Source organism: Watersipora subatra, chromosome 8 (assembly GCF_963576615.1).
Source record: "Watersipora subatra chromosome 8, tzWatSuba1.1, whole genome shotgun sequence".
Taxonomy (NCBI): Eukaryota; Metazoa; Bryozoa; class Gymnolaemata; order Cheilostomatida; family Watersiporidae; genus Watersipora; species Watersipora subatra.
Genome location: NC_088715.1, coordinates 48,885,883 through 48,911,063, shown reverse-complemented (window position 1 = coordinate 48,911,063; position 25,181 = coordinate 48,885,883). Strand labels below are relative to the sequence as shown.

At 34.1% G+C, this 25,181-nt stretch overlaps 1 protein-coding gene across 2 annotated transcripts; it reads right to left on the bottom strand.

Annotated features, from left to right (window-relative positions):
- Positions 1-257: 257 nt before the first annotated feature.
- LOC137402190 (cytochrome P450 2U1-like) lies at positions 258-24,459 on the bottom strand. 2 transcript variants are annotated; one of them, XM_068088672.1, is made up of 8 exons: positions 24,339-24,459; positions 19,286-19,497; positions 18,735-18,891; positions 14,896-15,411; positions 12,139-12,285; positions 11,045-11,187; positions 4,981-5,134; positions 258-704 (listed from the first exon to the last, which is right to left on the bottom strand). In XM_068088672.1, exons 1-8 carry the CDS (start codon positions 24,358-24,360, stop codon positions 520-522), a joined length of 1,536 nt encoding a protein of 511 aa, XP_067944773.1. In that variant the 5' UTR covers positions 24,361-24,459; the 3' UTR covers positions 258-519. The 2 variants fall into 2 exon arrangements, with proteins under 2 accessions (XP_067944773.1, XP_067944775.1); XM_068088674.1 differs by lacking the exon at positions 24,339-24,459 and having other exon boundaries at positions 18,735-18,845; positions 19,286-19,408.
- Between the last annotated feature and the right edge of the window lie 722 nt (positions 24,460-25,181).

Here is a 25,181-nt window from a genome sequence, read left to right as displayed (position 1 = left end):
AATATAAGCTGTAATGGAAAATAATGACAAATTTACTAAAAGCTTTCACCGTGTTTCCTACCCTAGCATTGTGCAATGACAAAACTCTCTATTATAATAGCAATAAATTGTTTAAAAAAGATAAAAAGGCAGGAGTTTGACTCATTAAACGTCACCTTAGTATGATTTATTATGAGCAATAACACACTGTTCACACAATCAAAAGTCTACTTGTATTTGAAAACTTACTGTAGGTATGTACTGTTGGTGGATGTAGGTATGTACTGTTGGTGGATGTAGGTATGTACTGTTAAATCAAAACATTAAAAATTTATACAAAATAAAAATAAAATTTTCAACGTAACCCTCAACTAGCCAGTGTTATTAGGTAATACTAGCATATCGACAATGTGGTACAATTATGTAGTAAAAAAATAATTGGTTACATGTATAGTACAAGCATATCTTCATTTTTCTGTACATCACCCTTATCATTAAAATTGATACATAAAATTTTAAAATGCATCATTAAAAAATATTTTAATGATTTCCATTCCTTCGTGTACAAATGAAAGAATATTGTTTAGGAATATGTATTGTACCACATATTCCTGTTGTTGTTGGCTTTTGGCCAGTGTGTTTGAAATTGTAGCGTTCTAGAATGGTTGTTAGAAAAAGAAACATCTCCATCCTTGCCAAGGGTTCTCCCGGACATGATCTTCGACCTAAGAAAAACAAAAGAGCCCAAATATAAAACTAACGCAGCTACATTTTCAGATTGCGATGTTTAGCATTAAACGCTAGAGACTGGCTTTTAGCAGTGTTTTTACTTATGTACATTTGGTGACGGAGCTCAACAAGAGCCCATGAAGCTAACGCAACAAGCTCTTGCCATATAATATAGAGCAATGTGCGCCAAAACTAGCTTTCATCTACCCTAGGACACCTATGTATTCGCCTCATCTAACTTTCGCGTTTCCGAGGAGTCATCCTCTTGCAAAAATTTCATGAGTGAAACTAAACTACCATAACGAACCAGCGAAAACGCTGAATAAAATAGTTTTGTTCGTTGATAGTCCAAGAAACAAATGGCAGCAAGCGATCAAATTGCATTATCTACCTGCGGTTCACAATTACAAACTAGTCCCAAATTGAAGATTTTTTCTTACCGGTGAACCGAACCTGAAGAATCTAATTACGTTTGTTCCACTGCATTTATTTTCACATCACTATATTTTCGCACTTATCAGAGCTACGAAATTAAGTTGCAGCAAAGTTTTACTCTGTATGCTACTCACGAAACTAAATACTAGCGAAATATAAGTGTCCTAGGGTAATTAAGCTAATGGCATTGACATGGCTGAAAGATATTAACTTTTTTATGAATGGTCGGTGCCAACTAGAACAAATTGCATCATGAGACCAAAAAAACCAAAGTAAATTATGTATTGCAAGAAAAGATTCTTTTGCATAACACCATTATTTTCGATTTGAATGTTTTAAAAAGCACATATCTAAAAACATACTTAGCCCTTCAGCATTAACAGCGTTTAGAGGCTGGTTGTTTATCGCCCATACAAGGTAACACAACTCTAACAATGTGAAGTAACATAATATGTTACTTATTATACATATATTAAATATGTAAATATTTTAATATTTAACGTTAAATATGAAAATACATATAGTCGATAAGTTACCATGAATATTATTCATGGTGAAGAGATTTGAGAGCGAGAGAAAGGCCGCAGCATTTACCAAAAGCTGCTGAAATGAAAAGGACTGTCAAGCAGCTTTCAGTTCTTATCTTATATGAGAGCCTAGTTTCCCGGCATCTACTAGATAAAACTCAGTACTCATAAATTTTCTGCTTTCTTATTTGACAAAAATTATGAAAAAACAGAATTTTTCACAAGATTGCATTCACTCAAGTTTATTCTTGACACTGCATCTAGTGTAGCATTTAAACTTTTTAAAACTAAAAACACATCTACAAATGTACGTAAACAAAGGATAATTTTATTTTCACCTTTTACTATAAAGTGTTGGTCAAGACTGATTTAAATTTTCTTAAGCAGCTCTAACAACCATCATTGACGTCATGCAGTCTAGTAAACGGAATGAGCAAAACTATTAGAATGAATGACTTTCAAGAAAAAGAACTTATGAACATATTAATTTGAGAAAGATTTAGTGCTAAGGTGCAGCACTGTTGCAACCTACATAAAAAAGTTGAGCTTAATGCTGCAAGACCTCAAAAAGTTTTCATTCCAAACTCTCAGAAGTATTTTCAACGATATCTGATTGAAATCGTGCGTCGTATCTGATGTTGCAATAATTGTTTATATTGTAGTGTTAATACCATCTAATTGGTCGCTTAGTTAGAATTATTTGAATTTTTTTGATTAGCTTCTTCAATTTTAACCTTAACAAACTTGAGTTCACTGTTACACAGTTTATTCTATCAGTTTATTGAGGTGCCATAATTTTTTCAGATTTCCTACAAGCTTGTTTTTCGCATCAAAGTAAATTAATTTATGCAGCTAGACTGACAACCTTTTTAGCTTCTTAGACCTTTCATTCATGTGATTACTGCTACAATGGAAACTTTTCATTATACTTGTCTTCATTCGCTACCAAATTAATTTTGTTACAATTACATAGTTACATATTACATAGTTACATACTTTGTAAAACCTAATAGTTGACAAGTGTACATATAAATCATTCCAAATTTTCAACCAGACTGTCTATAAAAATGTTTTAATAGCAAACTAGTCATCGTAAAATTTTAAATCAGCTGATGCGGCAAAAAAAAACTAAACGGATTGCATAATAAGCTTGAAAACCTTTTCAGGCATTTTTAAAAAGACTGTGTGCATGTCTGAGTCGGACAGTTTATTGATATTATTAAAGTTTACGCCATTTTAATTACTTTTAGTAGTTTAACTATAACTAATTAAACATCGTAACTGCCACCAATCAGACACGAGAAATCTTTCTAAAAAGAACTTACAATAAAAAATAGAAGTTGTTGCAAAACGAAAATTCGCTCAAGATGGATCGTGAATATAATTTTATGTATTCGATAAGCGTTTTCTTTTGTTTAAGTACAGATATGATATGGTAATTAAAGTAGGTATATACAAAGCCTGGTAAAGTAAAAAACAGAATCATTTCGCTCATTCCCATACAAAAACGCTTTGACGAGCAGTACTAAACGACTCATCGTAACGAAAGAGTTAAAAATATCAAGGCTAGTCTTTTATTTTTATGCTTTATTCATAGCAAACTAACGTGCTTCACTGAACTCTCTTGCACTTTGAAGTTATCTTCTTTCAGACCAGGAAAGGATAATTCCTTAGTTATTATTGTTTACTATGTATTTGTAACTAAAAGGATAAATTCACTGTTGTTTCTTATATAAAAGACTTATATTGTAAGTTTGGGACATGTAACAAAAGTGTAAGCAGTTAATTTTTTATCAAATCTATGCGTTTTTTAATGCTATTTCATATACTGATCTCTTTTATTGTATTATTCATTATCCAATTTATAAAGCATGAACTATATAACTAGTGTCAACATAAATTTTGGCCAAATTTATAATATATTTGTGCCAATTGTGTTTCATAACTGTAAAATAGTATATTTGCGGTACAAAAATATTCTATTGAATTAAAGAATATCAAAGTAAGTTATGCACTTGAAGTAAGTTAAGTTTTATTGTCCCTCTACTTTTGACACTTTCCTACACCATTTGCTTAAAAAATAGACGCTTTTAAACTATATATACTCCAATGCTTTGCGTTACTTTATGTTGTAAATCTAAAAATATGTTAGTATATACATGTAAATTAACTGCTGGTATAATAGCGACTAGCCAGTTTGACGTGACCAGTTATGCTAATATTATGAGATTACTTTTACAAGTTTTAGGTAAAAACAGTTACTGTAAAATTTTAATTTAAACCCCACCTTTATTTGAACACCACCTCTAATAGAATGCCACTATAAGAAAAGGGATGAAAAAACAGCGCCTTTCTTTAATAGAATGCTCCTTCTATTAGACAGCCACTTTCACATTCTTTAATCTTTACAAACCAAAAATGAAAAGTTGTCAGTAGAAAAGTTTGCACAAAATAGTACTGATAATGACTAATAATGTTACCATAATTATACCATTATGATAGTTATAACATTACCATAATTATAACATTACCATAACTATAAAATTACGATAATTATAACATTACCATAATTACAACATTACGATAATTATAATAATACTGATAACGTTACATCAATAAAAATAAAGTTTTTGTTGTGGCAGCAGTGGCTGCCTTGGTTTTAATACCAAAGTACCTAAAAAGATTGATTGTTGCAATCACCAAAACTATATTCCGCTTCGAAGTCATTAAGGTCTGAATCATATCCATAGTTTTCAGATTTGTTTATAATGTGGTTTGTATTCTTATATGAAAACTTGAAGTTTTCTGATAAGCGATGAGACTACTTATCAGAAGCACCATATGATGTAATACCAGCCATTTTTATGGCGTATCAAAGTCTGTTTTCTAATTCTAAAATCGTTAAAGTTTTTTTTTTTTAACTTTAGAGCGACACCATCAAAACAATTAATAACTGTGACAGCTGATATATTTTACTCTATAAAATTCCTATTTGATTCGGTCTGATACTTCAAAGTAAACAAAAAGTACTTTGAAATACATGCTGAAACCGACGATATCAATGTCAGTCCACTAAACGAGAGTGCAAAATACTGTAAAAGTGACATTAGCATCGCTTCAACTGTACAAAGGTTAAATTTATCTTCCCGAAACTCTGACAGGCTAGTTGAAAAATACAGCGCTACCCTCTATTTGAACTTCACTTCTAATACAACATCACTATAGGGAAAGGGTTGCAAAATACAGTACCATAGCGTTCAAATACAGGTTCTACAGTATTTATGATTATATATTAAAACCTATCACTTACCAAGGCCAAATGCTATTTTTGTGTATTGTGCCTTGGTCTGTATATCTCCTTTGAGGTACCGTTCTGGATCAAACTCTTCTGGATTTTCAAAGACATCTGGATCTTTATAAACACTTTGAAGGTTGAATATTAGCTCTGTGTTGGCTGGTATTACCTAAAGCAGTAGATAAAGTATAAATAGAACAGGTAATCTCTTGCATTCTAAGAAGAGATGGAACATCGACAAGTCCTTTGGTTATCTTCTTAGTTATCAAATTAAATACAGCCATTTTATTTTTTGATCACGAAAAGTATATATGTAAACAACTGGAATTATATTGACAGATCAAGCACAACAGTAGAAATTCCTAAAACATAAAAAATCCATTGCAAAGATGTTTACGCTATATAGGTTTTACATTATATAAAGTGTAAAATACTTGTAAATAACCTAATCCATTTCAAGATCTTCCCAAACTCATTTCTTTAGCCTTTTAAAATGAAATAAACTGAATTTAACTTTTTGATTCAATAACTGTACAGTAAATAATATATTTGTATCTTGTATCAACCACTTTTTCTTATAACTTACACAAGGTTTAGGCCGAATGATTACTGTAATTTTACGTTAATGAGAGCGCACACCTTTAATGTCATTTTGAATTGATTTTTTATAACTTTTTCCTTTAAAGCAAGGCCTATGCTGCAAAAAATAATATTAAATTCGTTTTAAATAAAATACAAAAATATAATAGACACCCCACATACCACTATAGATTGTTTTGTCTCTCAAGTGTGGCAAGAGCGATAACAATACTTTCAAGGCTAACTTGAGACTAGAAACAAGGGACTCTCGTTATTCAGATTGAGTTAGAGAAATTGCTCTGATTTGACGTTATATGGCATTTTTTATGTTATACAGTGCAACAAATTTATATAATTTTCTGCTCAGTAGAATTTATTTAAAGGGAAGTGTACATTGTAGAGGTGGCTACTGTACAACATATTGATTCATATAAATGGAAATTTATGTTGTAGGGGTGTCTATTTTATAACATATTGACAACCTATTAATAATTTCAATAGTGTATTAACTTGGTAACTTGATTCAAAAAGCATGATGCCACTGATACATTATAGAATGGGAAAGATAATGACTGGTTTTCTAGGTAGAAGCCAGTCAGGTACCTTGAAGTCCTTTAAACAATTGTACTGTATTATCACTACACTCTGTGTAGAAATACATGTCAATTTCTGTATTAGGAAGCTCTCGCTGACAAAATTGAACAGCAAAAATTTAAACGATTCATGTTTTTTACAATCAGTTTCCCTCACGGTATAGACTGAGCTCTACAAAGTGGATTTTACATTGTTACTCTATTGAATATGTTATGGTTTTATGCTAACAAGGTTGGGTGTAAGGTATTTTATTGCCATGGTCACCATAAACTACAACTAAAGCTAACGGGATTAAAGCTACATCAGATGATAACTCTATGAAAACTAAATATGTTTGGATAAAAGACACTGAACATTTACTATGGTTTGCCCAATAAGTCGACTCAATGCTTATTTCTAGCAGAGTTTCACTGTTAACATCTTAAACAATTCTTTCCTTGAGGCGTTGCTTAATCTATACAAGTATATCAGTTGCTGATGCAGGAAATGAGAGTATTTTATAAAGCATGGTTCCTATATCGATTGCAAAACCCCGGCGGTAATCATGCGTAGCAAAACACTTGCGATGCAAGGTTCGGCAACTTCTGTTCACATAACGCTGCATCGCTAATAATCGCATAAAAATGGTCGCTCGCCATGCCGTTTTGATAATGCTGACTTTCACCTGTACAGTGCATTTCGGGAAGGTTTTGTCTGAGGCTATTCGCAAAATTTAAACAGCCCTTGCAAATATAGGCCAGCAACTACCGGGGATACTCAGCCTGTAGGTTCACATTTCAACGCTGATAGCCTGCGGTGCTGTCACCGGTGCTTGCGACGTATATGGGAACCAGGCTTTTTTTAGAAGTATCTGTAAGTTTTAGGAGTACCTATATGTTCTATAAGGATCTAGGGCCAGGTTAATATTAACATACAAGGAGGGCTCCTGGCTCCTCAGTTTTATTCTCAACTAATTCGGCTTTAATTATTCATTAAAATGAAAAAAAAACTACAAAAACTGAAGACTGAAAAACTGAGTCTTATAACCATGTTGAATTAAAATGAAACATTTGGTTTTAAATGAAGAAAATCAAATATTTTGCAGTATTTCTAGCTTATTTATTTGTTACACTTTTTAAATGAGTAAAATCACAAATTTTTATTAAACATGTACCATATAAAAACCATTTGAATTAAATTTTTTCTAGAAATTACAATAAAAACAGAAAAGCATCTCTCCTCAGCTAGAGCCATGTGTGACAATAATAGTTTTTTCGACATTTATAAATTTATTAGTTTTTTTAGCAAAAAACTTAGTTTAATTTAAACCATAACTGCCACGTACAACTTTTATCATATTTTCTAGGTAAATAAGACACGCTGATTCCAATTTTTTACTCAAAACAAAGATTGATCCATTAACTTTCAAAGTAATGAAGGCTTTTTTACAGCGTTTTAATACCGGTCTTGAAAACAGCACAATCTGTGCAACAAGCTCCACCCATAAATATTTGATGTAGCCTAGCTTTTTAGGAATTCATGTTAGGGACGTTTAGCTCGATTTAGAATAATAGAGATGGGTGACTTAAAACCCATTTTTATCTAAATTCAGAAAGGTAGATAGGCTATTAAACATTGCATATTCAAAAGTGAGGTCAAAAATGCGCGATAACAATGCTAGCTTGTGATAAAATCACACTTTTTTAGCTCGTATTTCTCGACGTTCAGCCTATTAAACATCTTTTAACAAGCTACGAGCAATTTTAAATGGTTTATCTACCTTTCATAAAAGACTGAGAAGATCTTGCAGGCTGAAATTAGATAATAATGGGTTTTAAGACACCCATCTCTATCATTCTAAACCGGACTAAATATCTCTAACTTCCGTTCCTAAAAAGCTAGGCTACGTCAAATATTTATGAGCGGAGCTCGTTATGCCAATTGTGTTGTTTTCGAGACGGATATAAAAACGCTTTACAAAAGCCTTTATGACTTGGAAAGTTAGTGAACTAATCTTTGTTTTAAGTACAAAATCGGAATCAGTGTGTCTGATTTACCTAAAAGATACGATAAAAATTGTACAGGACAGTTAAGTTTCCTGAATGTGACTACTTTAGTATACATGTAACTTAAAACCTACTATAAATTTTACTCAAGAAAAGTTCTCGTTATTAGTAGTTGTGCTCTCCTGAAAAACAGAAACTTTAGATGTCTATTCTTTATTTAGTTTTGCATTTCATTATAAAAAAAGTTTAAGATCTAAGGCTGATTTCAAGAACTTTCAAGCACCAGTCTAAGCCTGGGATACCTAGCTGAGACTCAGTTTGGGAACCCTGATTTTACAATAATGACAATAGTTCCTTAGTAATCTGTTATGCATTGTTAGCTACTAGCTAGCACTAAGCTTAGAGATGCTTGGGTGGTTTTCAGGTTCAGTCAGACATCCTGCGGGTAGGTTCTTAGAGGCTGGTTCTTAGAGATCATGCAGAGTTTTGAAGCCAAACATTCTTAGTTGACCAGCGGGGTGGGGAGGTTCATGAAGTATATGCACATGGATTTTGGATGAAGTTGTCCAATAAATGTGGAAGTGTATAGTGCCTACACAGGCTAGCACAAGCGCACAAATGCGAGCACACATGCACGCACACATGTTCGCACACATGCGCGCACACAGGCACGCACACATGTGTGCACACATGCACACACATGCACAAATGCGCGCACATACACACACACACACACACATACACACACACGCAAACGCGCATACTCGGCACATGTGCAAAGAAAAACTGAGATTTATTAAAATAGATAGTTTAAATATGTGATTTTATCTCCAAAAACACAAAAGAAGACAATATTTGTGCTACCAATGAAGTTTCAGCCTTGAAAGGTAAACAGGTTATCATATTCAGACAAGGCATTGTGCTCTGACGAGGTGTTTAAAATAAATTCAAATATTCATACAGACAGCATTATTTAGCAAAGTTCAGCATTCCCACAGTCATCATGTAATACAGGTAATTCATGGCTGGGTTAAATATAACAAGAACGTCACATCACAGACGGTCGGTCGTTGACTGCCTGCGACTTTGACCGTAGGGATAAAAATCAACTGTTTGGCTACTATGTCTTGGCAGCATTACCTAGCGCTACTTCCTGTTGCACTGCAAGATGACCGGTTATAAGACAGCCTTTGGACTAGAAGGTCAAAGAGGTGAAGGCTGTTCGTCTAGGAACTTCCTTCAGAAGTTTTGACATTTTTTCTTTCACTTTAGAACCTTTTTTTACTGCATTTAGAGATTTCGAGAGACACAAGGTCAAGGTCAGTTTTGAGGTTAGCATTTTTGTTAATCTGTGTGATAAGAGCCAATTCCGGCTATCCGTCAGCCTGAAGCAGTGGTTGGATGTTGAAAAAAGAATTGCATCACACTGGGTTCGAACTCAGACACTTGGCTTAGCAGTCTGGCATTTGAAATAACGGTGCCCATACGTATAACACATGATGATCTCTCATGGCTCATTGGACAGCTGGAGAACTAGTATTAGCAAAAATCAAAACTCGGCAAGTAAAACGCTGAATCAAAACAAACAAAACTCTTCTACCAAAAGTGAACTTTTCTTTGTCGAAATGGTAATAGCTACAAAAAAGTTTCCAGTTGAACCTTTTTATCTTGCTTAAAGTTTTGAAGGGGTAGAAAGGTTTAAGACTGCTTTTTAATTATAACTATACAAGAGGAAGTACAATGGAAAACTGTGTAATTCTTACATACTTTCTGCATCCATCGAGCTACAATAATTTCATTTGAATTACCTAAGCAACTCAAAATTTCAGAGGTTTTCAGTATTTTAAGTTTAACAATGGTTAAAATTATTAATTAAGGCTGGTAATAAAATAAAACTTATCATCTTGTCTTGCACAGCTGAGCAAACCATGTAAAAAACCAATATTTCTAGTGCAAACCGGTTGTGTTTGTTATTTAAGAAAACATGCAGCAATATATCATCCCACAAGTTCCAGCATTTTTGGTCAGAATAATTCGATGTTATAAACTCGTCTAAAGTTTAGTACAGTCCTACTCCAACTAAGAGTGTTCCAACATATGGTAAGTTTGAGATTTGGGAAAAATGTCGAAAGAAAATCCTAAAAATGCAAAGTTTTGTCGAGGTACGAGACTAATTTGAGATAAAAGCATACAGGATGCTTTTCAAAGGCGCCGTTAGAGGGCCGAATATGCCAAAGGCTGCTCATAAGAACAGCATCATTTGGTCACTTCCGTTGGATCAGTATGAACAATGTTTTAAGAAAGCTAACTAATAGTCAAGGTGAACACGAATAAAAAAATGAGGCAAAAAAGCCAAGCAGGAGGAACAAAGTAGAGAGCTGAAGATGAAAGAAAAAATAGAACTAGGTTTAGTGCAACGTAAGATTAACACTTACTGTTAAGTGTGTAGGTATTTAGTGAGCTCAGCTCTCTTAAGTTGAATTCAAAGTCTATGTTATGCTGCGCTGTGTCGTAAAAGTTTAGCGTACCGAACATGTTGCCATCAAATCTCTACTACACCGACGTTAACCACTACTGTCTGTCTCAAAGGTAAAAAATCCTTACAGTACTGTACATGATGTTACACTGTATTGCAGTCCTAAACCGGTATACAGGTAGTTGCTACTTTTTGTGGGTAGGTGCTGAATTAAAACAATTAGAAGAGCATTTTTCCATCGTAATATACCTTTTAGGTGGTTTTTTCAGCGGGTGGTAACAGATTAATTTGTATTTAGTTATTTTATTTGGAGCAAATTTATCTGAGATATGCAAGATTTTTTAAATTAGCGACTGAGCATAAAGTTTATTGTTGACCTGTTTCTGAACCGATGTTTGTCTTGTGTCTATTTTGGTCATATCAGTAATAAAGGATAACTACTTACGTGACCCTCGATAGTTACAGGTTTATCGAGACTGTGTGGCAGGAGTGTTGGCAGCATCATGGATACCCTTAGCACCTCTAATATTGTGGCTTCTGTATATGGCAGCTTTGACCTCTCACTGTATTTTGGTCGTTCTCCAGTACCTTATTTGAAAATCATCACCAGATTTCGATGCCAATTATATATGAAGAGGTACATAAATCAGTAAGTGCTCAAGAAATTATGACAAATAGAAACAGTCCATGAGCAAAGAGAATTGTTGAAAAAGCTTGAAATGTCCTTTTTTATAGATGCAGCATTAGAAAATGATAGTCTGAAATGTTAATTTAAATGCTTTTATTAGCAGATCACATGATAACTCATTGCTGAGAGCAGAGTGCTATACAAAAATTTACTAGGCATACAAATGAATAAATGATCAAATATCAATGGCAGTATGGCAACATAAAGGAAACAACCATTTTCATTAGGCTGGTTTGCAGTATATCGCAATTAATCTCAACGTTCTTCGGCAATCGTCTGTGATAACATTATTCTTACCATCACAAACCTAAATGTTTTTACATCAGCGAATAATCCACAGTTATAATTACGCCTAGCACTCTCATAGCGTTCTCAATAGAAAATGCAGTTCCGGAAACGAAGAAATACTAGAAATTGTCATAATAGAAAACAGACCAAACAATCTGCGACAGCCAATCATCTTGCCGTAGTGGTGCATGTTACACAAGCTGTTGTGAACACTTGGCAAAGAATTGGAATAGTTTGACAGCTTCAACCTTTTTAATGTATCTGCGTTGCCTCGGCAAAAGAATCGCTCCACGGGGCACATAGTTGAATAATCAGCTAGAGGAGAGCATAAACCTACGGTGATACGGTGCGAGCCATCATTTAGCTCTTAGCACCCTCAGTGTGTAGAACACACATAGAATACTTAGAGCGCAATAATAACACTTCAATTGTTCAGAGTAGAAACTATTATAGTCTATAAAACTTCGAAAAGCCAAAAAAAATTGTTAATTTTTGGCAGAATCTTTGAAAAAAGTTATTCAGATTAAAGTGGTTTTTTACAATCAACTTTTTGAAAGTCTTACATTTGATATAAGAGTCAACCTCTTGTTGTACCTTCTCTTGTACCTCGGGATGGCAACACATGAAGAGGATAGCCCAATTCATATAACAGGCTGAGGTGTCAGTACCCGCTCCAAATAGCTGCATCAGCGTTGTGGCCATATCTCTGTCTGAAAACAGACAGTACTTGTACTAGCGAAGTCAGAAGTTGCCAGGGGGGCTTTTAGATAATCTATGTGTGTCATAGAGAGGTGCAAGTGGCAAATTATCAAAAAATATCTTTCAGTATTTTTAGGCTTTTGTGTATTCATAAACCTTTCGGAGTTATCTTATCTACAAACTATACTTCAGCCAACAAGGTCGGAACTGGCACAGTACTCAGCTTAACGGCACAACAACTCAATTAAACAGTTTTTGGACATACTTAGCTAATTTTTGGCAAGACAAGGGTTCAGCTATCGTAACATTGAAATGGTAAAAGAAATATATAAATTCAAGGTCATGGATTTTAATGATTTGTGTTCACACATTCATCTATCTTTAGATTTCGGTTTTTGTTGAAGTAAAATATTTAGCAGCTGTGCTTTGAAGATTATCAAAGTAACATCCTAAAAGCAAATAGCTTTTTATAACTTCAAAAGAGGAATTTTTTGCATGCAAAATGGGCAATCTCTTTTTTTCCTAAATGTTGTAATCATAGGTAATTTAGCATTCTTTAAACTCTTGAGCATCACTGCATATGTGGGTGATTTCAATAAGAACACTTGGATGCTCGTTATATAGCTTAGTAGACTGCTGATAATGTTATGGAAGAGAAAGTAAAAGCCAATTTAAACCAAAGCCTGTGAAACAAACTGAAAAATTTTGTCTGGTTTCAAACAACCCGTTTCTAAATACTCAAAAGCTGAGCTTACAAGAGGTTTAATCGAATTTTGCTTCGAACCTTCACTATAGCAAAACCGGTGTATGTCTGTTCATCTGTCTGAAGCTATGTTTTAATGTTGGGAAAAAGATTGCATCATCTAGGATATGAACTCATACATGTAGCTTCATCAGCCGTCACCACCCCCCACTTGCATCATTTGACCACTTTGCAGCGTGACAGAATAATCTTGCAAACATTTATCACACATGATGATCTCTCACGATGCACAGAATCGTCAGGGTACCCCAGTGACTATAAATCGTAATATTTAGGTACATCATTATATTTGGCAAACCCTACATAAGGCTGTCTGAAGGCCTGTGTAATCAGATACCCTGGTCAAGTTTGAATCTTAAAATTTTTGGCTCAAATAAGTTTGTAACAAAATAATGAGTATTGAAAAGTGTTTGTAAACAACTAAAATTGTTAAAAGTTTGGCTAGGAGTGAGGATCTTTGGCTAAGGTAATAATCACTTGTTTATCTTAAGAAGGAATGTCAGTAGACAGGCCGATATCAGAAATTAGGAGCGACCTTGGCTGAAGCACAATGTGAGGTGCCAAAAGGTGATTGATAGCCACTGACAAGCTAAAACAGACTTGGCAAAAGCCCATCAAATATTTTCAGCTGCATGAGTTGAGTTTTTGTGAGGTGAAAGGTTTTTGTGAAAGGTTTGTGAAAGGTTTTTTTGGGTAAGCGTATGGAATACTTTTTACTTCAAATGTTGAAATTATGTTACGGAAAATTTGATAAATATTTGATTGTTTGCAAGTTCCAGAGATGATGGATATCTATATTAATTCAGGGATATTTGTTTGTTGCATAGAGCATGAACTCCACACTGTACCAGTTGTATTATACTATTTCATATGTTTTTGCACTTTCAGATGCCTGGCAAAACAATAAAATTCTAAAATGAAAAACAATGTTGCTTGATTAGCCATTCCATCTACTTAGATATAGCAAAGACTGTTTCCTTTAGATGATATGATATTTAAAAAATCTTTCATAGAAAATGTGGAATGGGGGCCTGGGAGTAAGCTGAGGGGAGTAGCAGAGTTAGATAGTGAAGAGGAAGGAAAAGAGAGAATTACATCAAGCAATTAATAAATGGCTTGTGGTCATTCACCTGAGCAGACAGATGTGGTTTGTAGATTTCCTCAATTAATGGCAACAGAGTGGACAAACAACTCTGTCTGGTAAACAGTGGTGAATAAAATACCACCACTTTGAACCAAGCTAGTATAACCCCTCAATTAAATTATTATTATCAGGGTAAGCGCATAGCAACGAGGATTAATAACAACTCAAGGAAAGGTATAGTTCAAGTAATCCATATCAAACTGACTAGGTAGAAATGTAGTACATTTGGTTATACTTGTAGACAATTATGCCGTTATATTCACAAATAATATACTTGCAAATTTAGCTTTTTAAGTTTATAAAAGTGGATTTTCTCAGCATCTGCTATGTATGCAATTTAGGCCGACTCTGTTCAAATTTTATACGTATAATGCTCACAGTTTTTTTATATATTTTTCCAACCAGCTTTTCAAGTGTTTACTTCCAGGCTATCTGGTTAAAAATAAAGAAGCCTAGAGGTCCATGGTTTACTGCTAGCAATAAAATAAACTTCAGTGGTGAGTTTATAAGTGGGTCACATTAACTGTAGGAGCAAATCAAAAACAAATATAGCTTTACTTACAAAAACGGAAACAAAATAATAGTTTGTTTATAGTGAAAAAAAGCAAAGGTTGAATCATGTTATAGGCCTATACGATGATTAAAAATAATTACCACAACAGATTATGAAAAATAAGACTTTCAAGATTTAAATTTAATTTATGAATAGCTCACCTAGAAACTTGTCGGTCATCGTGCCCATTTCCATGAAGTGTGACAGATAATTGTCCACAAACAATGCAGGGTTTGACCTAGCCACCATTTTTGCTCTTCGATGAGCCACGATCCCGTCAAAATACTTCATCGTAGCCTCAAGGCACTCAGAGTTCAATCGATGCTGAAAAGGGTCACCGGGGATCCATTTTGCGAAGGGAATATTTTTGCTCATAACAGCTGTCATGTTTGACTCAAACAATATCTCCATCATTCTGTTGTTTTCTAGCAATTTCTCGTCAGAGTAGTCAAATCTCTCACCAAATATCATGCTAAAGATAATATTTGATGAAGCCAGTTTGAAGTATTTGTACAAAGCCATTTCCTCGTCTAGGTTGGGCTCGATAAACGTTTGGCAAAACATTTCGGCTTCTTGAACAACTCGGGATTCTAGTGAAGACTTGCCCATCCCTTCTCCTCTGAGGTACCTGACAGCGCAATGCCTCACCTCCTTCCAGTTTGGGCTGAACATTATGCCTGCCAATCAAAAACCTGATACTTGCCAACCAGAAACATGCCTGCCAACCAGAAACATTATACTTGCCAACCAGAAACATTGTACTTGCCAATAAGAAACATTATATCTGCCAACCAGAAACATTATATCTGCCAACCAAAAAACTGGTACCACATTTTATGAAACTAATTTCCATCAATATAAGATAAATATTATTTATCATATATCATTAACACATAGAATATTACAATTTACAATATAATGTATTGTGGCATTCATCTAGGCCACATGAACTTAAGTAATGTTTTAGCCCTGCTAACAAGATTTTGAAGATTCATTGTCCAAAAGAAAATTTTGGACTACTACATATGTGCAAAATGTTTGCTGAAATTATAAAGCTATAAATGTGTAGCTTTTTGACATGGTACAAGCTGTTAATAGCAATATTTTTTTATACAAAGCTTTACAAAACGTCATTAAATTAAGTTCGCCACAGGCCCGATCAATGAATCAATACTTTAAGCCTTTTCAGCGAAAGGCTTGGGCTGTGGATACCAGGAATGTGGATACCAGGGATGTGGATACCAGGGATGTGGATACACTCTCTGATAGTTGGGCAGCTTTAACTAAAGATTAGATCAACTTACAAATTTCAACTTTTATTTTTAGCAAACTAAAAATTCTTTAAAAGATTTGCGTTAACTGCAGTTTGAACTGGCTCAATTTGAAAACAATCGATTTGTTGCATCAACTAATCAGAGCGGATCTAGCACCGTTCTATTTTCTGTTGCACAACAGGTTAGCCGACAACCAATGAAAGTTACTTATATATTTGCACGGGTTGTGTCATTCGGAATTGTAGATGTGTTCATTTGTGAAGCAAACTAGCTGTCACAAAATTAGCTAAAAGTTTGTAATTGACTGCTGCCTAGTACTTGTGCAGCTTAAATGTCTTAGACCAGTAGGTAAAATAAAACTTGTTTATGTTAAAAGTGGAACTGGTTCATCAAATGTTGATTACATCTTAGACACCCAAATTTGCATGTAATTACCATTCCTTTCTCATGATGTCACATCGCATTGTGTCCCCCCAATAGCGTGACACAAAACTAAAAATGCATTTTCAAAGCCACAAGAGAAAAGAACAAAACCACAGTCTGGTCTGTGGCCACCCACCAACTTCAGCATCATCAGATCGGCTCATTATGTAAGATTCTTGGTACTCCGCAGACTTGCATTATTTTGTGGGAAGGCTGAGGTGAACACCGCTAAATATTTAGCAGGCCACGATCTCAAGGCTGTCTGGGAAGGCACCCCAAGGTAATAGAGAACTTTTTAACAAAACAAAAACCTAAGTGTTTTCAGTGGAAATAATATTGAGCTAACAAGCTTGTTTCTATCTACTGATAAAAACATTATTTGCATTTTGTTTTATTCATCAAAAACCTGAAATTCTTCATCTTTATTTAACATGATATTTTTTTGTTTATGATACCACGTGACACCACACAGCAGCGACATGACAATATTGGTTGTAATATATGCAAAACAATGCTTTTAAAAAAAATATAGGTTGCCCAATAATAGTATGAACTATATGTACTATTATTGGGCATGCACTATTAAGTACTATTATATATACATGTAGATCCAAGATTAAACCTTACAGTTTGTGCATATTTCGTGTACTTTTTTTGCCATTTTAACGGTTGTTATTGCCTTCTGAATCTCTATTTTATAGCCTAAGTACCTGGCTATAAAAGAGGGAGTAAGAAGCCCCTTCATATGTTAATGAAAGTTTGGTACTAAAAAAGATTTTAATTAGCTTGTAGAATACTCTTATTAGCAACAACAGCAACTAGTATGGTTTTATAAAACTAGACAAGGCTTCAAGTAATGAAATGCTAAAATAGATAATTAGATATAGAAATAAAAATAGAAATAGATGCCTCTGATAAATAAAAATAGAAAGTTGACCAATTCAGGGGAAAAACCCATTCAGTTTTTAATACCTTTTACCAGATTTGGTAAGCTTTAAATGGTTTAAAATGAAACAAGTGTGAGCTAAGTTGAATGCTTGGTGGAATGCTGTTTGACTATTTCCATCTTGGCAACATTTACCAATAAAATGTTTATGATGGAAAACACTGCAAGTGGCATTTTAATTGCCAACTTCAGAAGGTGAAAGCTGCCTTTTGATTGTAGAAATAAAAGAAGTTGATTCAATAGCAAATATTAGAAAACCGCAGATCAAGCAATTTTGTTCAAATCAATCTTATTTATTTAAATGATAGTTATTGATTTCTATAAAAGTAATAGGCATTTTGATTTTTAGCAAATAATAGGGATATCTAAATACCCTAGGACATTTATATTTTGCTAGTATTTAGTTTCGTTAGTAGCATACAGAGTAAAACCTTGCTGCAACTTAATTTCGCAGCTCTGATGAGGGCGAAAATATAGTGATGTGAAAATAAATGCAGTGGAACAAACATAATTAGATTCCTCAGGTTCGGTTCACCTGTAAGAAAAAAATTTCAATTTGGGACTAGTTTGTAATTGTGAACCGTAGATTTGTGTGGTGAGATCGATAATGCAGTTTGATCGCTTGCTGCCATTTGTTTCTTGAACATCAATGAACAAAGCTATTTAATTCTGTGTTTTCGCTCGTTCGTTATGATAGTTTGTTTCGCTCATGAAATTTTCGCGAGAGGATGACTCCTCGAGAACGCGAAAGTTAGATGAGGTGAAGACAAGTGTCCTAGGGTAGATAGTTATCCAAAAGTGTTAGCCATAAATATCACAGGCTAGATGGTTCTAGAACACAGGCTTTAACTTACATTTGAAGCCAAATTTAAAAAACCTTAATGTGCCACCCGCATGACCTTAACAATGAATACAAATTTATTTTTATTTCTACATTTTTTGGTAAGAGACATCACTTGAGTTTTTTGTGTGTGCTCTGAATAAAGAATTACTAGCAACCTGGTTCAAGCGCGCAAATAAGCTAGTTTCCTGTTAAATATCATTTGAACCTAAAATCAAACTTTCATTTTCAAAAGAAGCAGTGTGTCACTTTGACACTAACCCCCAGCATGACTGCTAGCAGTAGTAACGTTGGCATTAGTTCTATCGCTGTAAAGAAATTAGAAAAATAGAATTTGCTGATTTTCTTGCATTTTGTGAACCCACACATAACAGCTTGTTTTCTAAACTTTAATATTTCCACATTTATAGAAGCTGTGTAAGGGTACCCCTGAGCTACTACCAATACCATACATGAACTTAAGCTATGTTTACTGGCTTGTAGATAATAATAAAAGGAATGTAGAGAGCAACCAACCTGGCCTATCTTTCATTTTGTGTATGTCATAAGAAGGAGGCATGAGGTCAATGTTTCTGCTGCTGGTAATGGCCCCTCTTTTTATCAGTAAGTATTGCATGTTGGAGAACCCTGAGATGACGACATAGTTGACTCCGGCAAACTGAATGGTGAACACCTAATTTAAAAACAAACGCTGTAAAAGAAAGATTTTCCACATTTGTTTTTTTTTATTTGATATAATTCTACAATAATTAATTAATGCATTAAAATGAAAAAATAACTTTTTACATATGATTTAAAATGACTTAACATGACAAGGATAAATACAGCCATAAGTTTTAAAAGCAAAACTTCTTATTTAACTGGTGCAGTTTGGTTTTGTAAGAACAAATATTGTTTTATTTACACATCGAACAGAGTTCAATAGCCGAGTGCTCTAGAATGCCTGACCCGCAAACAACAGGTTGAGGTTTAATTCCCAAGCAACAGTAGAAAGGTTACCTTACCACTAGACTCAGCCGTACCCAGTCAACATCACACTTCAGTATCTGTTACATTTTAGTACATACATTTCCATATTTTTCCTGGCTGCTTCTATAAAACTCTAGCAGACCTCCGTGCTTGATGACATTGTACAGATTTCCAAAAATAGGGAGACCTCTTGGACCAGGTGGGTAGACGGTGCAGTCTTTGTACCACTTGATAACGTTGAATATTACCAGTGTCAGAGCAGCTATGCATAGAAACTCTGTTATACTAATCTCAACATGTCGAAGGTAACCTAAAATTATTGAGATAGCATAGTTGATACTCTGATATTCAATGAAAATTAATTGCTCTGCCAAAAATGCATTCTGCAACTAATGTTCGTGGAAAAGTCAGAATCGTTCATAGTAGAGAAAAGCTTCTCTAAGTTTGGTTGCAGAGCTTTACTATAATCTGCTATAAACAGATGTGTCGATGTTTGTCTGTATGTCCAGTTATAGCGATAAACTTATAGGAATAAAAAAGATCTGCTTTGCACTAGAAATGAACTCAAACCTACAGCTCTTTGGACAGAAATGCTATTCATTGCACTATGGCGGTAATGGACTTATAATTGCACAGATTAATGGTAAACATCCAACTTATTACACTTGCCAATCTTTAATATTTTATACCAAATGCTTGAAATAGCACACTTCACGTTTCAATCTCTTAACTCTGGCTTCTGAGGGACAAACACGGCTTTTATTATAGTAAATATTTGGACTAACTTAAGTTACTCTAATTTATTGAGAAAAGAAATCTGGCCAATTAAAAATGAATTTTTTATGCAAAAACATATTTTATTCCTTTTGTTAGTCTTTATTGTAATAAGGGTTGTGTGCGTCCATTCACCTGTCTAAAGCCGCTACTGGATGTAGAAAAAACATTACATCATACAAGTTTTGAATTCAGACTGTTGGCTAAGCAATCATTCACACTAGCCTCTGCACCATTTTTTTCAAATGGGCTGCATTTTTAAATGAATGTGTTCTTAGTTAATTCATGCAGTACTACACTGGTAGAGTGTTATTATAAATAAAACTACAGTGGCAACAAATTTAGTTTACACTCAGGTAAGCCTAGATCATCATAGGAAATAGGTCGATTCTAAAGCAGATCTCAACTGTTGCTTCTGCTTGGCTGCAATTTCACGAGAAGATAACTCAAACTAAAAAAGTCGCAGTGCTATGTGCTTCACTGTTCACACTTTATAATTCTACACTTTGCAGTCTACATCTATGTTTTTATGGACAACTCACTAGATGTGAATAACTACACCCTGAGCTCTAATGCTTTCAAATCCGACAGGCATGTTCTTTACTTGAGTTTCTACATATAATACTTATTGCACTAGACTAAACTCATATTACCTGCTTTATGTTTTAAACCCAGGCTATGCGGGTCAAAGATTAGGTGCATTTTAGACAGCTGTTTTTGCTGGCTTTAAAACTGTGTTGTCAGCGCCTTGATGCGCATCTATTTGCTTGTCAAAAAACTCAGTGCTAAAACTACCTTAGTGTCATTCGAAGAAAATTTATTGACATCAGTTTAAACCTAACTAGGAAAATCTTTTATACAAGTCTGTGATAGTCAGATGTGTGCATTAGCTTCTGATATACACACAAGTGAGTGAGCATGAGATTTTGCACAAGTATGCACACTTGTAAAAATATACTCATTTTCACAAGTTACTGTTTAGTTGCCACGTGGCTGGTTATTCACAGGTATACGTGTTTCCTGTTTTAAAATATTGAAATAAATTTTGAAACAGAAATTGTCTATCTACAATTATTTATTGACTTGAAAACTTTAAAAATCTGTCTAAAAAGTTAACTTGGTCATTTTTAAAATAGTGCTCAAATTTTACAATTGATTTCTTCTATGGTCTGACTTGTGCTTTTGGTACTGAGCTGAGAAATTTTGTTATAGCCAAATAAATATGCTTTTTAAATTGTGAAGCAGTAAAAAAGAAAAAATTGATTTACTATAAAGCAATAATCTTGCTGTTGATAACAAAAATTGTTAGCTGGCAGACACTATTTTCATCTTCAAGTTTGCATTATTATTAGTGAATCTTGTTACTCATAGATATTTATCAAATGTTCCAGGCTTGTTGAAGGTAGAAACGGCATTATTATTATACAAATGGTATGTGAGAAAATGCCACTCAAACTATTATATTTTAAACTTTTTCCAAACTTCAATCAATACTATTTCAAAAGTGTGCTGCTACATGTAAAAGAGACAGGAGTGCACTACTACGACTTTTAAAATAGAATTCTATATCTCATCTAACAAAGCGCATGCTTTAAAGCTCAACGTGTGAAGAATGTTCATTGAAACAATTATTACAGGGTAACTCAACGTGCACACAACTCCAAATCTGTATCATCCAGACAATTGCGACACCGTGATACAACATGACATAGGCATCAATAAAACAGTGAGAAAGTAGGAAGCATACATAAGCACTGCCACATACACCCATTTTTGGTAACCAATCATTTATCAGCATGCTGCTGTTGCACCACATCAGCACTCTTAAATGATAGCTAATTCTGCTACCGAATTCTCTTAGATATACTTTCTGTATTTAATGCAAAGTAAGCTAAATAACATAATAAATTTGACTCTGGCATGTTTCAGAACTGCAGCATGTGACCTAAGTAATAAAAATGAGCACAAAAATGTTAATCTGTAAATTAAACTAGTGGGTCCAGAGCTATGCAGTGTATTGTGATATCAGGTTAATTCTTATCTGTATAGTTATCACCAGCACAGGTTACTAGGCTGATAGTAAACTTTCTTTATCAACAGAGGTTCTGAGAAATATTTACTTTGTGTGTGTATTGTGGAGTAAAAAAGATAGCCAACTTTGGTAAAATATCGCAGCCATATGGTTGTGTCCATGGAAGTTTTTTCGCTTTTACAATGGTGAGTGCGAAGAATTGATGTTTAGAGGATTTATCGTTGTACACTTGAAAATTTGACTGACAAATCATCAAGTTATTTCATTTTAATAAGAAAATTCAACTTAAAAATGAAGTTACGCAAAGATTTTACAGAGTATGGCCGAAAGTAGGGGTATTTTTCTATTTTGCTGACAGTGCTTAGAGTGAGATGTCATGAATTCATTTAACAAATGGTCGTTGCTGTTCTGAAGGGCCACAGACTAACAAACAAGTACTATAATTTTATGGGTTAGTAATTTTGATGGCTCATGAAATTGACGAACCTTTGGTCATGGGCTGTACATACTTGTATAAAACTACAAACTAGTATAAACTCTATTTGCAATTCCTTTGAACTGTTTTGATAGGATTTCTGTTAAGCAAATTTAAACATCAGCTTACAGGTGTTATTGTCATAAAACCGGAATAACAATATTTAGGTGGCTAATGTGAAAGCATGCTTGCCAAAAAATCAGTTGGTAAAGGTAGGCTACATATATGTACAGCCGAATAAAGGTAATCCAGTATCATTCAATTCCAATTTCATCAAAACCATAGATGGCCTGGAAATTTGGTAAAAAAGTAGCTATGAGTTGATATTGTGTCAGAAAAGATCAATAAAATTATTACAATACGATAGATATTGCTAGGATGCATTTTCAAAAGTTAATTCAGTGACCAATTACTGCTAGTAAATAGTCAGAATAATCACGAAAATTATTTGGTCGGCAATAAGTAGCCATAACTCCACTAATTTCTGAATATGGTTAGTAACTTGCAGACACACGAGAAGATAATTCCAATCATGGAATATTTCGTTAATTGATATAACTTAAAAACTAAAGAGTTGAAATAAAGCATGCAACTTGTAAAGCCTAAAACTCGGGCTATCGGCCTTGACACCGAATTTTTCAAAATTGTTACAGTTATTAATCCGATGGCTAGAATGACCAATTATGAGTTAGCCTTAGCAGGCCTGATCTAGCAACTCATATTTATGTCACTGTGGCATTTCCGCAAGATCAATTATATACAGCAATCAATCAAACTTTAATCAAGAACAGCCGCTGTCAGGGAAATATGTTTAGATGTTCACAGTTTTAGGAACAGCTGCCAAGGTATTATCATCTTGCACAAATTCTGAAGATAGCCCTTGATGTATGCATATTGATTGATAGCCGTTAAAACAACTGCTCACAAATTTATAATTCAAAAATGAACTCACGTAAAATTTTAATACATTCTATCACAAACTATCGGTGTTTTTAAATCATTTGGCGCAGTTTTAATGTTTGAAATGACTAGACTCAAAGGATGTTTCCAAATTAAAATTGACAAAACTTGATTGCAGTTAAAACTCTCAGAACAAAAATACGTGCAAATTGATGCCACTAGTTGTTATCATCACAGTAGTTTATATTGAACTTTGCATTTAAGTTGCAGCATTATCCGTCTCTATTCTGATGGTCTCTTTACAACTATAAATGTCACGGTTGCACTTTAGCTTGACCTGAGCTTTTTAACCGCTATCATGTTTTGTCAATTTTAATTGTGAAACAATCTGGCAGTCAGATCACTTCAAGCATCAAAACCAGTTGCAAATGATAGAAAAATACTGAGACTTTCAGACAAAATCTAATAATTTTTTGTGTAAGCTAACTTTTAATTGAATAGAATATGTGCTGCTGACAGAGATTATCAAATTTGCTGATTTCTTGACAGACTGATTTTTGACAGTTTTCATCTTGACTTCGTGTTTGTGATAGCGGATTGTATTTCTACAGAGTTATTAATATCCCTACCCTGGTTATCTTCAAGGTCTCTGAAGGTTACCGATTGCCATAATTGATAGAAATGTCCTTCTAAGCTCATTGATTTATAGACACAGCTGCTGTGTCTTTCTGATTGGCCCATTATCATAACATAATGAGTGAATAACTTTGTTTTCAACAGAAATACGCATTCTAATGTTTTCTATTCTTTCTAGTTAGAAGAAAAAAATACAAAATTTCAAGCTCAAGAAAGTTTGAAAGTTTGTGTTTCTGACTAATTAACTTTGATATTCGAAACAATTTGTCCCACATAACTTATTGAACTTCAATACTCAGCCATATTTGCCCACATTAATCTAAAGTTCTCTCACCTGCAGCGTGTGAAATACCCATCTCAACTCTACAGTCTCTGAAGACAGTCTAATGCAAGAAAAAACAGGCTGGAAGTGTTAGCCTATGCACAGCCGGTCTGACCCTGTGTGCGATCTAGCTTCAATTGGCCATCAGCTGACAGCCCTGAGAAATTATCAGCGTGGGGTAGTCTTGGAGTGTGACGATATAAAAGTGAGAGCGGTTGCTCATGCGTGCAACCGCAGTAAGGATTTGCGACTACAACTGATATGGTGGCACACCTAATGTAAATATAGACGGCTTTGCGAGGACTGAAATATTTGCATCACGTGGGGTCTTCCTAGCTAACTTAAAAAGTGGCAACTATAGACAGGTTGTTTTATTAGTCCTGCTCAACTTTTTGGTAAAGTTCGGTCTGTAGGCTTTGCCTATCCTAAGTAATAATTACAGAGCTGATTATATTTTATAATTGATATTGTCTTGCTTGATTTATGATACACATTATCAAATATTCTATAGCGCCAGAATGGCTGACAAACTCAGCTAACTCAGCGCTTGAAGGAATTTACTTGAAGGCATGAAAGCTCTTGAATATGCAAATATAAATATATAAATACCTGCATTTGTATATAGATGCATATATATTATATATATAAACATTTCGACCTATATGTTTAAATATACATAGCATTTGAACCGTATATATGTGGTTGAAACGTCATGATTATATATGTGTAATCATAAAATTTCTACCTGAGTAGCTGTATAGCAAATCATAACATTTTCACAAGCAATATGTAAGCAGGTAGAGCCAAGTCTATATAGTTTAGTCATGTACAAGGTATTTATCCTATTGCTTTACT